This window comes from Bos grunniens, chromosome 12 (assembly GCF_055505025.1).
Source record: "Bos grunniens cultivar Pamir isolate PY7600 chromosome 12, Bosgru_T2T1.0, whole genome shotgun sequence".
NCBI lineage: Eukaryota > Metazoa > Chordata > Mammalia > Artiodactyla > Bovidae > Bos > Bos grunniens.
The window spans coordinates 26,449,181-26,463,362 of NC_141176.1; the positions used below are offsets into that span (position 1 = coordinate 26,449,181).

At 33.0% G+C, this 14,182-nt stretch overlaps 1 protein-coding gene across 8 annotated transcripts in view; it reads right to left on the reverse strand.

Moving 5' to 3' along the window:
- NBEA (neurobeachin) overlaps positions 1 to 14,182 on the reverse strand; it is a 672,061-nt gene that overhangs the window by 438,330 nt on the left and 219,549 nt on the right. For all 8 annotated transcript variants that reach the window (XR_015138069.1, XM_086329378.1, XM_086329374.1 and 5 more), the window contains 3 exons: positions 8,759 to 8,939; positions 6,361 to 6,491; positions 2,445 to 2,552 (listed from right to left, as the gene is read on the reverse strand). Coding sequence is in view for 7 of the 8 variants with exons in the window: in XM_086329378.1 (XP_086185504.1) it covers positions 2,445 to 2,552; positions 6,361 to 6,491; positions 8,759 to 8,939 (420 nt within the window). In the remaining variant the exon portion in view is untranslated. The remainder of the gene's footprint in view (positions 1 to 2,444; positions 2,553 to 6,360; positions 6,492 to 8,758; positions 8,940 to 14,182) is intronic.

A 14,182-nucleotide genomic window follows, 5' to 3' on the forward strand; every position in this document is an offset into this window, starting at 1 on the left:
TGCAAAGGCCTAATTTGGGATTCTGACTCTACTTCATACTAGCTGTGTGATCTTAATGTTTTTCAGTCTTAGCTTTCTCTTAACCTTTTACTGAAAGCTGAGGGTAATATATATGTGTCTGATACACAGTGTAAATTGAATGAACACAAGTTATGTTACCTCAGTGATGTTTGGAAGGAACACCTGAACATTAATTCCCTTCCTTCAGGAAGAAAGCTAGTAAGAACCACTGTAGGGTTATCCAATATACAATAGTTACAAAACATCTATAGATATTAGAAAAAGTATACAATCCACTATAATAACCTGATACAGAACTTACTAACAATTTAAATGCAATGTCACACAACATAAATTCCTTCTATGTTAGGTCTGAGTGAGTTTCTTGGAGATGAAAACATGATCCGTGTTTAAATAATCTATCATTTAAAAAAAATTCTTCCACAACACATTTTTTTTTTCCAGGATAAATAATTCCCATTTCTGAATGGTTTAACTGTTCATAAGTATTTTCTTCTATGTCCAGATTATGCAGATCCTTACATCAAGATTTTTACACTATTAATGCGTTTTATCTCCCATTTTAAAAACTACTTTACTTTTATTAATTAGGAAAGCAATACAGGTTTATTATTAAAAAATTTGAAAATTTTAAAAAGTACAAAATAAAAAGTGTTTACCTAGAGATAATAACTGGCAGCATTTGGGTGCCTTTTTTTAAATAAAGGTGAACATGTGCATGTATGTATACGTGACACACAACAATGCAGTATTTGTGTAGTCTAAGTACTTTTGTATAGTGTTTCTTTCCCTTACAATATATTATGAGTGTTTTACATGTCACAAAGTTTCCCTCAAAAATATGATTTTAATAGCTACATAACTTCTTGCTAAATGAATATACTGTGATTTATTACGCTCTGCGTTGGATATTTATGACGTTGCCAATTTTCCTGAGGACAGCTGTGATAAGCACATGAGTAGAACCAATGGGTCATAGGCATCAAATTTATAAGAGCTTTAGCACAATGTAAAAAGCTATTTATAAAGTTTATCCAATTTGTACTCCTACCAGTGATAAATGATAGAACACTTTCAGTATACCTTTGTAATGACAGATACTATTATTTTAAAATTTTAGTTTTTGGTAAAAATATCTTGCTGCTGCTAAGTCGCTTCAGTCGTGTCTGACTCTGTGCGACCCCAGAGACGGCAGCCCATCAGGCTCCACAGTCCCTGGGATTATCCAGGCAAGAAACTGGAGCGTGTTGCCATTTCCTTCTCCAATGCATGGAAGTGAAAAGTGAAAGTGAAGTTGCTTAGTCGTGTCCAACTCTTAGCGACCCCATGGACTGCAGCCTACCAGGCTCCTCCATCCATGGGATTTTCCAGGCAAGAGTACTGGAGTGCAGTGCCATTGCCTTCCCCGAAAAATATCTTACTCTTGTTTTAATTTGCATTTCTTTGACTACTAGTTATAATGACTTTTAAATCATATGTTTATCACCTTATTTTCATATTTCATATCTACTGCCTATTTTTCTGTTGGTATGGTTGCAATTTTCTTAGTGATTTATAAGAACTGATATATATTAAAAAGAATGTAAATTTTTCTATTATATATTTCTACCATGTAGTATGTATTAAATATTTTAACCACTTTCTCAAGTACAAAGTACTCTATCCAAGTTATTATTAAATGCAAATTTAAAATATAAATGTCTATGTTTCATAAACCATCAGTTAAAAAAAGTAAAATAGAATCCAAAATTGCTGATAAATAGCAACTATAGTAAGAAGTACTACCAACATTCAGTCTGCTGTGAAATGCTATGGATGCTTCTACACAATTTGTGGAAGGGCCAATCTTATTTTTACTTACTATGAATAAGTGATCATATAATTGGAGGGGTCTATGAAATTGTATCCTTAAGCTATATTTTCAATAAGCTTTATTAAACAACCTTTCTAACTCAAATTCCCATTGGTGTCTCTATTTCCAAATGCAGATTCTTCTCTCAAAAGTAATTGCCACCAAAAGTAATTCCCAAGAACATCTTTATGGATTAATCTCTTTTACCAATAATATAAGGAACATTGATAACAACAAAATATTCAGAACCTAGAGATGGAGCAAGGAATACTAAAAGACAGGAATTGTTATTCAAGATAAAATCGGTTATAATCTTCGAAGTTATCTTCATTCTTAGTATACATACAAATTAACTATAATTTTCACATCATTAAAAAATAAAGTGAATAAGCTTTCAGAGAAAGCTAAGCTTAATCATTTTACAAACAGAAGCACATTATAAACCTACAAGCCCTGACACTAGGACATTTAGTTTTAAAATGCAAGTTTCCTATGAAATTTAAATTATTTTATACAAATTACAGTGAAAAGTTTTCTTTTTTCTCTGGGAAATCAAGCAGGCATAACTCACCACATCCCGAAAGACAACTGCACGAAGGCGATTGATATCAACATCCTGAAGAAGCCTATCGGGATCCTTAATTGGAGAAAGGTTACCTGGAACATTCTCTAGTGGAGTCTTAAAAAAGAAAGAGAGAATTGTGAAAAAATAGTATAATACAGAAATTTATATTAATTTCTATTAATAATACCTTCAATTTTGTAATTAAACTGGCCACACACTTTACCTTCTCTCATCACTGAACAATATTTATTGACTGTTCTCTTCTACTTTTACCATGGTTTCACTTACTAGTGTTCTTGTTCTTCATCTGCATAGCTACCGCTATAGATAAAGAAAGGCTGGAGGACTGTGGCAGAAAAAAAGACTAAACTTTTACTCTGGGCTCAAATCTCTCCTGTGCAACCTCAAACTTGTTACTAACTTTTTCTAGGCTTTACATTCCTTACCTCTAGTTAACAAGCCTCTTTAAGTCATCAGGTTCATTTATTCGTCATGTTTTCATAATATATGAGATTATTATATTACATTATTATATGAGATTTCATCTGTGAAAACATTCCATGATCCACAAAAAGTCAAAAAAGGTAAGCAAAAAATGTTTTACTCATGGCCTTAATATTAAAGCTGGAAGACATTAAAGATCTTTACCACTAAAATCCTTTTTATATCTGAAGACACAAAAATCCACAAATTTTAGGTAACACGTCACACAGTAAACTCGTAAGACAGTCAAGATCCCTGAAACTCAGTCAAGTACTTTTTCACTTACAAAACATAAGAATTGTGTGAATTAAATCAGATAATATATGTGAAGTATCAAATACAACTCCTGCATATAAAAGTAACTCTATTTAATAATAGACCTCCTTCTATTTTCTATAAACCTCAATTACACTATTCCCCTCTTAAATTAAAATATTTGATTCTCTTGCAGCACAAAAGCATACACTATTTAAAGGCTGATAGTTACTTTACTTCCATTACAATTCCAAAACTTACCAGCTATATAAGCTTAGGTGAGCTTGGCTTTAATATTTAAATAATAGGCTAATGATCTTTATCAAAGGATAATTAAAGAAATAATACACTATTTACAATATATCTGAAAAAATTACATATATTTTAATCTACATACTACTTTATAGTTTACAAAGTACTTCTATGTCCATAATCTAATTAGAGATGTGTTTTGTAGGAAAATCTTATTTAATACCTCCTTTTTAGAAAACATAAAAAATGAGGCCCAAGGAAAATGTGTGGCTAATACAAGTCCACTCAGATTCGTAACACATTGAAATTATTGTTAACTATGGTTCACTTATTCAAGTGCCACATTAAAAATGCATAAAAATAGGGAAACAACTCTCACAAACTGGGTTCACTGATTCTCTGTTTTGAAATATGTTTTCTTACCAAGTCAACTTTTCCTCTAATAGTTCTATATCCATAATTTATAATCTAATTTTCATTGCTAAGGTTCTTGCTAAAAGGACTGACTAGCTCAATTACCATGAATTTCCTGCTCATTGAGCTTTTCTGTCCATATTCTATCATCAGTGTACTATTAGGTTGGTATACAAGTAATTGTGGTTTCAGACCATGAATTTTAAATCATTATAACTAGGCTCAAACACACCTTTATTATTTAAAACAGGAACCATTACAATCAACATATTTTGCCAGCAAGAAATAAGTTCTGCTTATTCCTGCAGCATAAAAATATGTGTTCAGGATTCGATGAACTCTTGGAAAAGTTTTCTGCCTCTTGCTGGTTGTGGAACCGGTTTTCCCTGCAAAAAGCTGTTAAGAGGCTTGAAGAAGTGAGGTGAGAAGTCAGGTGAATAAGGCAGCTGAGGCAAAACTCTGAAGTTCAATCCATTCAACATTTGAAGTGTTGGTTGTGCAACGTGTAGTCAGGTGTTGTTGTGGAGAAAAACTGGGCACTTTCTGTTGACCAACACTGGCTGCAGGCGTTGCAGTTTTTGGTGCAGCTCATTGATTTGCTGAACAATTACGTTTGCACCAACCTAATACTTGGTTTGACAGGCTTGAAAAGTTCCCTATTATATACTGAATTAACTATGGTCACCTTTAAGATCTAAGCACTCAAAACTACTAACTTATTTATTTCATGACATAAATATTGATTGGTTAACTCCTAGAGAGAAGAAAGGAATTACCATTAATTAAATGCTCACTTCATTTCTCAAATTACTAAGTACTTTAACATATTACTATTTTTTATTTAATTCATACAAACACCATACAAATTAAGATATATGTCCACTTTAAAGACTGGAAAATTGAGGAACAAGAGACTATGAAATTTGTTTCATTTCACAAAACCAGTAAATGGTAGAGGCAAGATACAAACTCCAAACTGTTTGATTCTAGAGTTTGTGCTCTTTTATAAAGTATTCACAATGCTATACACAATCTGCAATTGAAAAGATGTAAAAGATACAAACACACTCAAGTAACGTACAGTCTCCTGTGCCTACACAAATAAGTAGAAGCAACACTGCTAATGTGTTTGCATTTAATTTTCTAAGCAATGGAGGCTTTGTGGAGACTTGTCACCAGTAAAATATATGGTTTAATTATTCTAGGAATGTGTCTCTAACAGTAGTGAAAAAGAAAGAGGCTATAATACAGATACACTAAATGTGTGGTTGTTTTGACTGAAAACTGCAAAAGTTTGAAGCGACAGAATTTTTTTTAATAAATTAAACTCTTCATACCTTCACTTATTGAACCTTCACTAGTCAGTGTCAAACATCTAATTACAAGTACCGTGAGTGGTAAGAGACATACTAGGTTTTACAGAAGTATCAAACAAAGGAACCTCCTCTAGACTGAGTTGGCAGTGAAGGTATTAGAAAACATTTTACTCAAAGTTGAACTTAAGGTAACACCAAAAGTGGAACATATTTACTGGGGTGAAAAATAAGGATGGGAACCTGAAGAAAAACAAAGCTATGTAAAAGTTAAAAGGTTAAAAAAATTCTTCTGATGAACTGAATGAAGTCTACAGTGTGACTAAAATAAAATAGTAAAAGCAAGGGTAAGAGATTCCAAGCTGTAGCTGAAGTAAGCAACAAACATACAGGACCTAAAAATCATTACTGAAACTTTGGAAGTGATGCAAATGGTCAAATCAAATACAAACACATGTTGCTGCTGCCGCTGCTGCTGCTGCTAAGTTGCTTCAGTCGTGTCCGACTCTGTGCGACCCCAGAGACGGCAGCCCAGAAGGCTCCCCGTCCCTGGGATTCTCCAGGCAAGAACACTGGAGTGGTTTGCCATTTCCTTCTCCAAAAAACATATGTTAAATAGAGCTAATTTAGAATGACAATCACTGCTGCATTTTGAAATACTGCATACCACATATTCATTTCATGGGCATTCAATAATTTTTGTTGAATGCCATGGGAATTCTATCCCCCAAAGCATAACCATTTAAAAAGTGCATTATTCATACACTGAACTCGGTGAAAATTTAACTACTGAAGCTAGTAATAGTTAAGAACTTTTCAGTGCTATGAACTGATATAATCTTTATAAGAATCCTATGAATTAGAAATTACTAGAATCTTCCTTTGAAAAATGAAAGTGTTAGTTGCTCAGTTGTGTCTGACTCTTTGTGACTCAATGGACTGGAGCCCATCAGGCTCCTCTGTCCATGGAATTCTCCAGACAAGAATACTGGAGTGGATAGCCATTCCCTTCTCCAAGGGATCTTCCCGATTCAGAGACTGAATTCAGGTCTGTGCATTGCAGGCCAGTTCTTTAGTGTCTGAGCCACCAGGGAAGCCTAACAATTTGAAAGAAGAGAAGCCAGCACTGGAGATTCCTTGTCACTTTGTGCTCACAAACTTAAAAAAAAAGTAAATTACATTTAACTTAGAAAATGTTTAATTACCTTGGAAGCTGCTGTGGCAGTCACACCTTGGGGAGCTTCTTGAGGTTTACTGCTTCCATGGGAAGATTTGTTCCCTCTGTCTCTCTGTCTCTGTCGACATTCTAAACAGTTTCTCACAGCAACACAGCAAACTATTTTAAAAAATGAAAGCATATTATTAATATAAATTGTTGACTCTGATACTGTTTTTAAAAGTTGTTTGGTTCTATTTTTTCTTTCAACTTTCACCATCCCACTATGGTTCTTAAAATCAACCAGATCAATAAATATTTTTAATTAGAAAATACAGTAATGAAAAGCACACAAAAATATTCATGTAATTAAAAAAGTGAAAACAAATTACCATAAACTATCAACCAACTCAAGAAATACAACACTACTAGAATATTTGAGGCTCCCAATATATCCTTCCTATTCTATCACCTTCCATCCTTCAAAATTCTTAAATGTATGAATTAAAATTGATTAAAAACATACTCATATTTGATGATTTTTAAAAATAATAATTATCTGCCCATAATTTGACCATCTTAGTGACTATACAGAGCACGGCTCCCCATTTTAGGCAATAATAATGAGGTACTCCATACAGCCAAGTCTGACAAGTGCCAATATCAACTTGTTTTCATGGTGGAAAAGTCACCTTCATCAAGCAGCACATTCAATAATTACATACTCGCTTTCTATTTACTTAATTATTATAAGAAGCAGCAAAGCATAGTAATAAATAGTATAGATTTTGGAATCAGTCCACATAAACTTGAAATCTGGCTTTGCCACTTATGAGCTATGTGATCTTGGGCTAGCTGCTTCAACTACCTATGCCTCAGTCTCCTCATGTGTAAAATGAGTATAAACAAAATGACTTCCTTAGAGGACTACCCTGAGGATTAGCTGGATCGATATATGCAAAGTGCTTAGAAGAGTAAACAATATATATTGACACATAATTGTTTACCTCATTATTACTCACATAAAAATTCCCTGTGAATGATAAAAACCAAATCTGCTAAAAATTATCATTTTAAAAATGAAATCAGCAGTAAAACTTAGGAATATATTCAGAAATAAAAGTTCTCAATAACCAAATAAATGCTGTTTTTAAGATATTCAGGCATTAAAAAATATTTCTCTTTCTCACAAAGCTCAATCTGTCAGCTATTATTAAATACCAGTGGAAATGTCCATATGGCCCACAGTAAATAATCCTACACCTCTTGGCTGAAGTTATCCATATGGTCAATCTTTCCCTAATAGGATATGAAATGATTCGTCACAAGAAATACAAAATAGCAGTAAAAAGTAGATTTATTCCACCATTCTTAAATCAAGTTCTTATTCCTTTCTTGGATCAGAAACTTGTACCCTGAAACTATACATATGAAGATTTTTACATAACTTTAAAAATAATGGGTGAAAAGAATACATGTAAGAACATCCTATCAAATGCCTGACTTTCTCATATCCTCCCTGTTCACACTCTAAGGCAAGTATGAAAACAGTAGCCATTTTTGTCTAAAAACAGTAGTTGTCTGGTCCCCTGTAAAGACTAAACAGTAAAATTAAATTTTGCCTTTATAAAAGGTAAAAGATGTAAGAATGAATACTGCCTAAGGAATTGGTCAAATTTACCAAGAGTTTTCAGGGCTAAATTTTATTTGTAACACAAGATAGCAACAAAAAAATCATAGCTATAGTAATATCTACTAGTATTAAATGTTCATTCCAAAAAACAGTGAGACTGGCATAGTCAATTTTATCCTTTAGCATTGTTTATAAAGCTACGCTATTGGTTTTCTGATGTATTTGTGGGCCCAAGATAACCAGCCTGTGTATTCATTTACAGAAAAAAAAAAAAAGAATTCATAAATGGATTTACATTAAAATCACTTCAATAAAAAATGCTATTGTCCTACTGATTTTGAAAGAGCTCAAAATATATTCAACATTGACTTTATTTCAAATTTCATTGTTGTTCATTCGCTAAGTTGTGTCTGACTCTGCAACCCCACGGACTGTAGCACACCAGACTTTCCTATCCTTCACTCTCTCCCAGTGTGGTCAAATTCACAGTCCATTAAGTCAGGATACTATCTAACCATCTCAATCCTCTGCCACCCCCTTATCCTTTTGTCTTCAATCTTTCCCAGCATCATGGTCTTTTTCAATGAGTCAGCTCTTCGCATCAGGTGGCCAAAGTGTTGGAACTTCAGCTTCAAATTAGAATCCATTAAAGATTTATTCCATGAAATCTCCAATGTGATATTATTTTTTTTTAATTTAGTAATTCTACATTACATAATCAAATTGTATCACGGATACTTTATGTATCACAGAATATAAAAAAATGATCTGTAGGTAATTATTTAACATGCACCATTATTTTTAACAGACTTACCTAGCCTTAGGCACTGTCGCATTAAACCTCCAGAAGACATGTTTTTTTCAGCTTCAATCTCACTAAAATTTAGAGAACTGGCAAATACAAGTACATCAACCATAGCCATCAATCGGCTGAGGAAAGTTACTGCTGTTTCAGCTGACATGCCTTGTGTCACTTCAATATTTTCCAATTCCGTCTTTAAAAAAGTAGATATAAATCTTGTTTAAAATTTGGAAATATAATACATGCACATACATACAGCAGCTTAACAGTAGTTTAGTATATTTAGTATATTTTGTAAACAAAATAAGCTATAAATCATAAAGTAATTCCATGTAGTGTAAGAGGTGATTATCAAGTTTACTAGCTTAGCTATGAATTAACTTCAAATAAATAAAAAATTTATTTTTAAAATCAATGTTAGATTTAAATATCATTACTTTAAACACTACATTCCAAACTTAAGATCATTTCATAAAGACACTTAGAAATAATCAATGTAAATATTTATACTAGTTTTGTTCTAAGTTTGTTAACAAAGACATGCAACTCTTTTTTCTTTCCTAAAATCCTCATTCTTATTTGTAAAAATATGCTAATTTTTCTTTCCTATGAATGTATGATAATATGAAAGATATATGGCACTTTCATTTGATATCAAAGGGAGACAACTGTCAATGGTCCAATTAGAATACATAATAATTTCTTATCCATTTCAGAATAAATGAGTATGAAACCACTAGGTACCTTGTATGAGTAACAAAAATCTAGGGTAAAAATACTCAAGATCATGAATTCCTCTACCACTATTAATCAGTGACACTGGCAATGAGAAGAATTAGTAGCATTTTAGACTGGCAAAGCTGTACTTTCACTAAAATACTGTCTATGCTAAAATATAATTTTCTGCTTTGGAAGGAAATGGTACAAAGTATTCTGTTTTGTAAGATATATAACTTTGCATCTTACAAGCAATAGCAATATTTCTTCTTTTATTTTTTATTGTATGTTGTGTAAGATTTTAATTATTTTGGTTCATTATGATGCTGCTGCTGCTAAGTCACTTTAGTCATGTCCGACTCTGTGCGACCCCAGAGATGGCAGCCCACCAGGCTCCGCTGTCCCTGGGATTCTCCAGGCAAGAACACTGGAGTGGGTTGCCATTTCCTTCCCCAATGCATGAAAGTGAAAAGTGAAAGTGAAGCTACTCAGTCGTGTCCGACTTTTAGCGACCCCATGGACTGCAGCCTACCAGGCTTCTACATGCATGGGATTTTCCAGGCAAGAGTACTGGAGTGGGGTGCCATTGCCTTCTCCTGGTTCATTATCACTAGGCCTCATTTTCTCAGTGCCTCAAAAACAGAGAAAAGTAAGAAATACTTTATAAATAAAAAATACTACTGTTTAAATCATCTGAAAACGGGCAAGCTAGCCATACTGATTAACTTTACTTTTTCACCAAATGATAAATTCAACTACAAAGTAAGCATGTATTATAGGTATCTGCTCCTATTTAATGCTCCATTTGACACTATTCACACCCATCATTCTACACAGACATACACCCACTCACATTAACAGGGAAATATCAGCAGGAAACATATTAAAAAACAACATCTTCAACACTTCTTGTTTAAAACATGGGTAAGAAAAATGATAGCTGACTAGAGTAAGCACTTATATAACTTCTGCCACTAATTCACTTCAGTTGTGTCCGACTCTGTGTGATCCCATAGACGGCAGCCCACCAGGCTCCCCCGTCCCTGGAATTCTCCAGGCAAGAACACTGGAGTGGGCTGCCATTTCCTTCTCCAATGTATGAAAGTGAACAGTGAAAGTGAAGTCGCTCAGGCGTGTCTGACGCCTATCAACCCCATGGACTGTATAGCCTACCAGGCTCCTCCGTCCATGGGATTTGCCAGGCAAGAGTACTGGAGTGGGTTGCCATTGCCTTCTCCCATTTATATAACTAAACAATTATAAATGGGTTATAAAAAAGAACAACCTTTATCCCTTCCATTTAACATCAAAATATTGTTAAAACATTCCCTTTAAGAGGAGCTTGGAAATAGACAATTTTTTTTCAACTGTTCGTTTATAACATTATGCCAATTCAGCTTCTATGGCCTAAAGAAATGATTAATTTCATTACTAGGATGTTTTTAAAAATAAAGATGTATTATTTGCCAGCACTTCACTAATATACAGCATCATTTCATAGCAAGAATTAAAAATCTGTTATCATAATACAATAAAGGCAAAAAATGAAATTTTATATAAAACTTCCTTTTAAAATCTGTTATCAACATAAGTGTTTTACAATGGAATGGAAGATCTGGCCATTGCTTCGGCCTATTAGCATTCTGAAAACTTTCAAAATATTAGAATTTTAGAATATCTATACATGGATTCCGGAGAAGGCAATGGCACCCCACTCCAGTACTCTTGCTTGGAAAATCCCATGGACCGAGGAGCCTGTTAGGCTGCAATCCATGGGGTCGCTAAGAGTCGGACACGACTGAGCGACTTCGCTTTCACTTTTCACTTTCATGCACTGGAGAAGGAAATGGCAACCCACTCCAGTGTTCTTGCCTGGAGAATCCCAGGGACGGGGGAGCCTGGTGGGCTGCCGTCTATGGGGTCGCACGGAGTTGGACATGACTGACGTGACTTAGCATAGCATAGCATAGCATACATGGATTCTCAAATTCATCATTTTGAACTAGGAAAATTATGGGAAATCTAACTTATTTTATTAATTAATGATTTTATTTTGAAGTCTTTTAGAGTCTATAAAGTGTAAACATCAAAATATTCAATTTTAAATTAATAAATTATGTAGAGAAATTATAAAAGCATTATTAATCATCCATGAAATTTGCCAAACTGCTATTTTTGACCAAACAAAATAAAATTTTAAAATAAGTATTCTTAACACAACTAATAACCATAAAGGAAGTTCCCATTAATTCTAATTAAAAGCAATTTATAAATATGATGAAATGTTATATAAACATCATAATATAGGTCTAAAAATAAAGAATATCCACATATGATTATTATTAAATCTTAATATATATTCTATCCAATTTTCTTTCAGTGGCACCAGTTAAAATCTGATGGTACATATGACTGAAATATTATTGTTTTCATTATATTATGACAGTTTAGTCTAAAGATTAGTGTGAATAATAACATAGTAATTCATCAGTGCATTGAGAAAATAACCCTCTGTTGAATCTTTCAAATATACCAAAAATGTGCCTAATGTTAAAGATGGTATGGAAACTCAAAATATAACCAAGTGAAAAATTTCATAAATAAGCAAAAATAAAATTTAAAACTGAAAACCTGAAAAATTACTAAAGTAATACTAACCTTAGAACCCTGGACATGCATTAGACAAAACAGACAACAGACCAAAAAAAATACAAGAAAAGAAAATCGTTAAAATTAAATGAAAATACAATGCAAAATTGAAACACAAAATAATATATTAAAAAATATATTTGATTATTTTATTAAAAGCAAAAATACTCAGAAGAAATATTCATTTTATAAATTATGTATGATTAAGATTAAATATCAAATAGACTTCTATTTATTTTTTCCATTAGAGTAACTTCCCAAATAATAATATGTAAATAAAGTTCATATATTATAAATATGAAAATTCTATTTTACAAAATAAATATCTTTTCCTAAAAAATGACCAAGGAAACATTTCAATAAGCAAACTGACATAATGTCTCTGTAAAAGCCCTAACTTACTATCAGTTTAAGCAGAAAAGACTTAGAAAAATTAACTATACCAATACCTTCTAAAATTTTCATTAAGGAATCATGCTATTTTGTTTCCTAAAATATTTGGAGCCCTTCTTATAAAACAAAATCTCCAGGAATTAGTAAGATACTAAAATATTTGAGTGATTCTAACTTAAAAACCACTCTCCTTTGCTAGAAAAGAACTTAGATACACTAAACAAGACTGCATGTGAACTAAGATAATCACAGAGACTTTGTACCAAGTTTCAGAGTATTACTAAGAATTATACTCAGGATATTATAAAAAACTGGATAGAATTAAGTTTCATGATAAAGTCAACAACTGTTCTTAATCTTTGATTTTTGCCATCATATGTAGGCATAAATTTCTAAACACTATTTTCAAAGAGTGGGTGCTGTTCTGTGCTTAGTCACTCAGTCAATTCCAACTCTTTGCGATCACATGGACTGTAGCCAACCTGGCTACTCTGTCCATGGGATTCTCCAGGCAAGAATACTGGAATGGGTAGCTAATCCTTTCTCCAGGGAATCTTCCTGACTCTGGGATGGACCCAGGTCTCTTGCACTGCAAGTGGATTCTTTGCCGTCTGAGTACAGGAGAACATTTAAAAGCATTCTGAGAATACTGAAGTATAGTAAGTGTTATGAGATAAATAAAACAAAACAAAAAAATTGTTAGTGGTTTTTCCAAATTTATTAGCTACATTTTTTAATAATGGTAAGAAAAAGTAAAAAACTAAAACTAAGTCCTTATCTTTATTTTTTGCCAGAAATGGTTGCTCTTCATTCTTATGATTATAAAACTATTAGGAAAGGCAGAAATATCAATCTTTATTATTTTTCTGTAACAGAGAATGAAACTGAATAAAATTCTAAACATTCAGTATGATTGACCAAAATGGTTGACCACAACCCTGAAGTGATTATGCAATTTGTAGCTGATTTATGCTCTTTGTTTATCTTCTTTTTTTCCCTCCAATTCCTTGCTTTCCATTCATGACCAACTTGGAACAAAGTGTAGAAAATAAGTGAGAGGATTCAACTGACTAGTAATAGTAACATTAACTTCAAAATCTCAAGAACAGTTAACAAAATAATGCAGGCTAAGTTGCTTCAGTTGTGTCCAACTCTTTGCAACCCTATGGACTGTAGCCCAGCCAGGCTCCTCTGTCCTTGGGATGAACTCTAGGAAAGAATACTGGAGTGGGTTGCCATTTCTTCCTCCAGTGGATCTTCCCAACTCAGGGATTGAACCTGCGTCTCTTATGTCTCCTGCATTGGATGGCAGGTTCTTTGCCACTAGAGCCACCTGGGAAGCCTGAACAAAAATAATGCTCCTTCCCAAAACCAGACTAGTCAAGCTACACACTAAGAGTTTTAAATTTCTTTAGCTGACTATTTAAGTTCAATTATTGTTCTAATTTGAAGACTTGCAACTATTTTTGTAATTTATTTTCTATGTAACTTATTTTCTATGCTACATAACATTTTACATAATCTAGATAAAACTGAAACTCCAATATTCTTCAAGTTCAAGGTGTCAGTATAACAAAATTATGTGTATCTATACTCTTTTTTTCCTTAAAGTTTCCACTGAAGTATTTCTCTAGAAGTAAGATTAAGCAGCTGAAATTTTTTCATGTGATGACACTA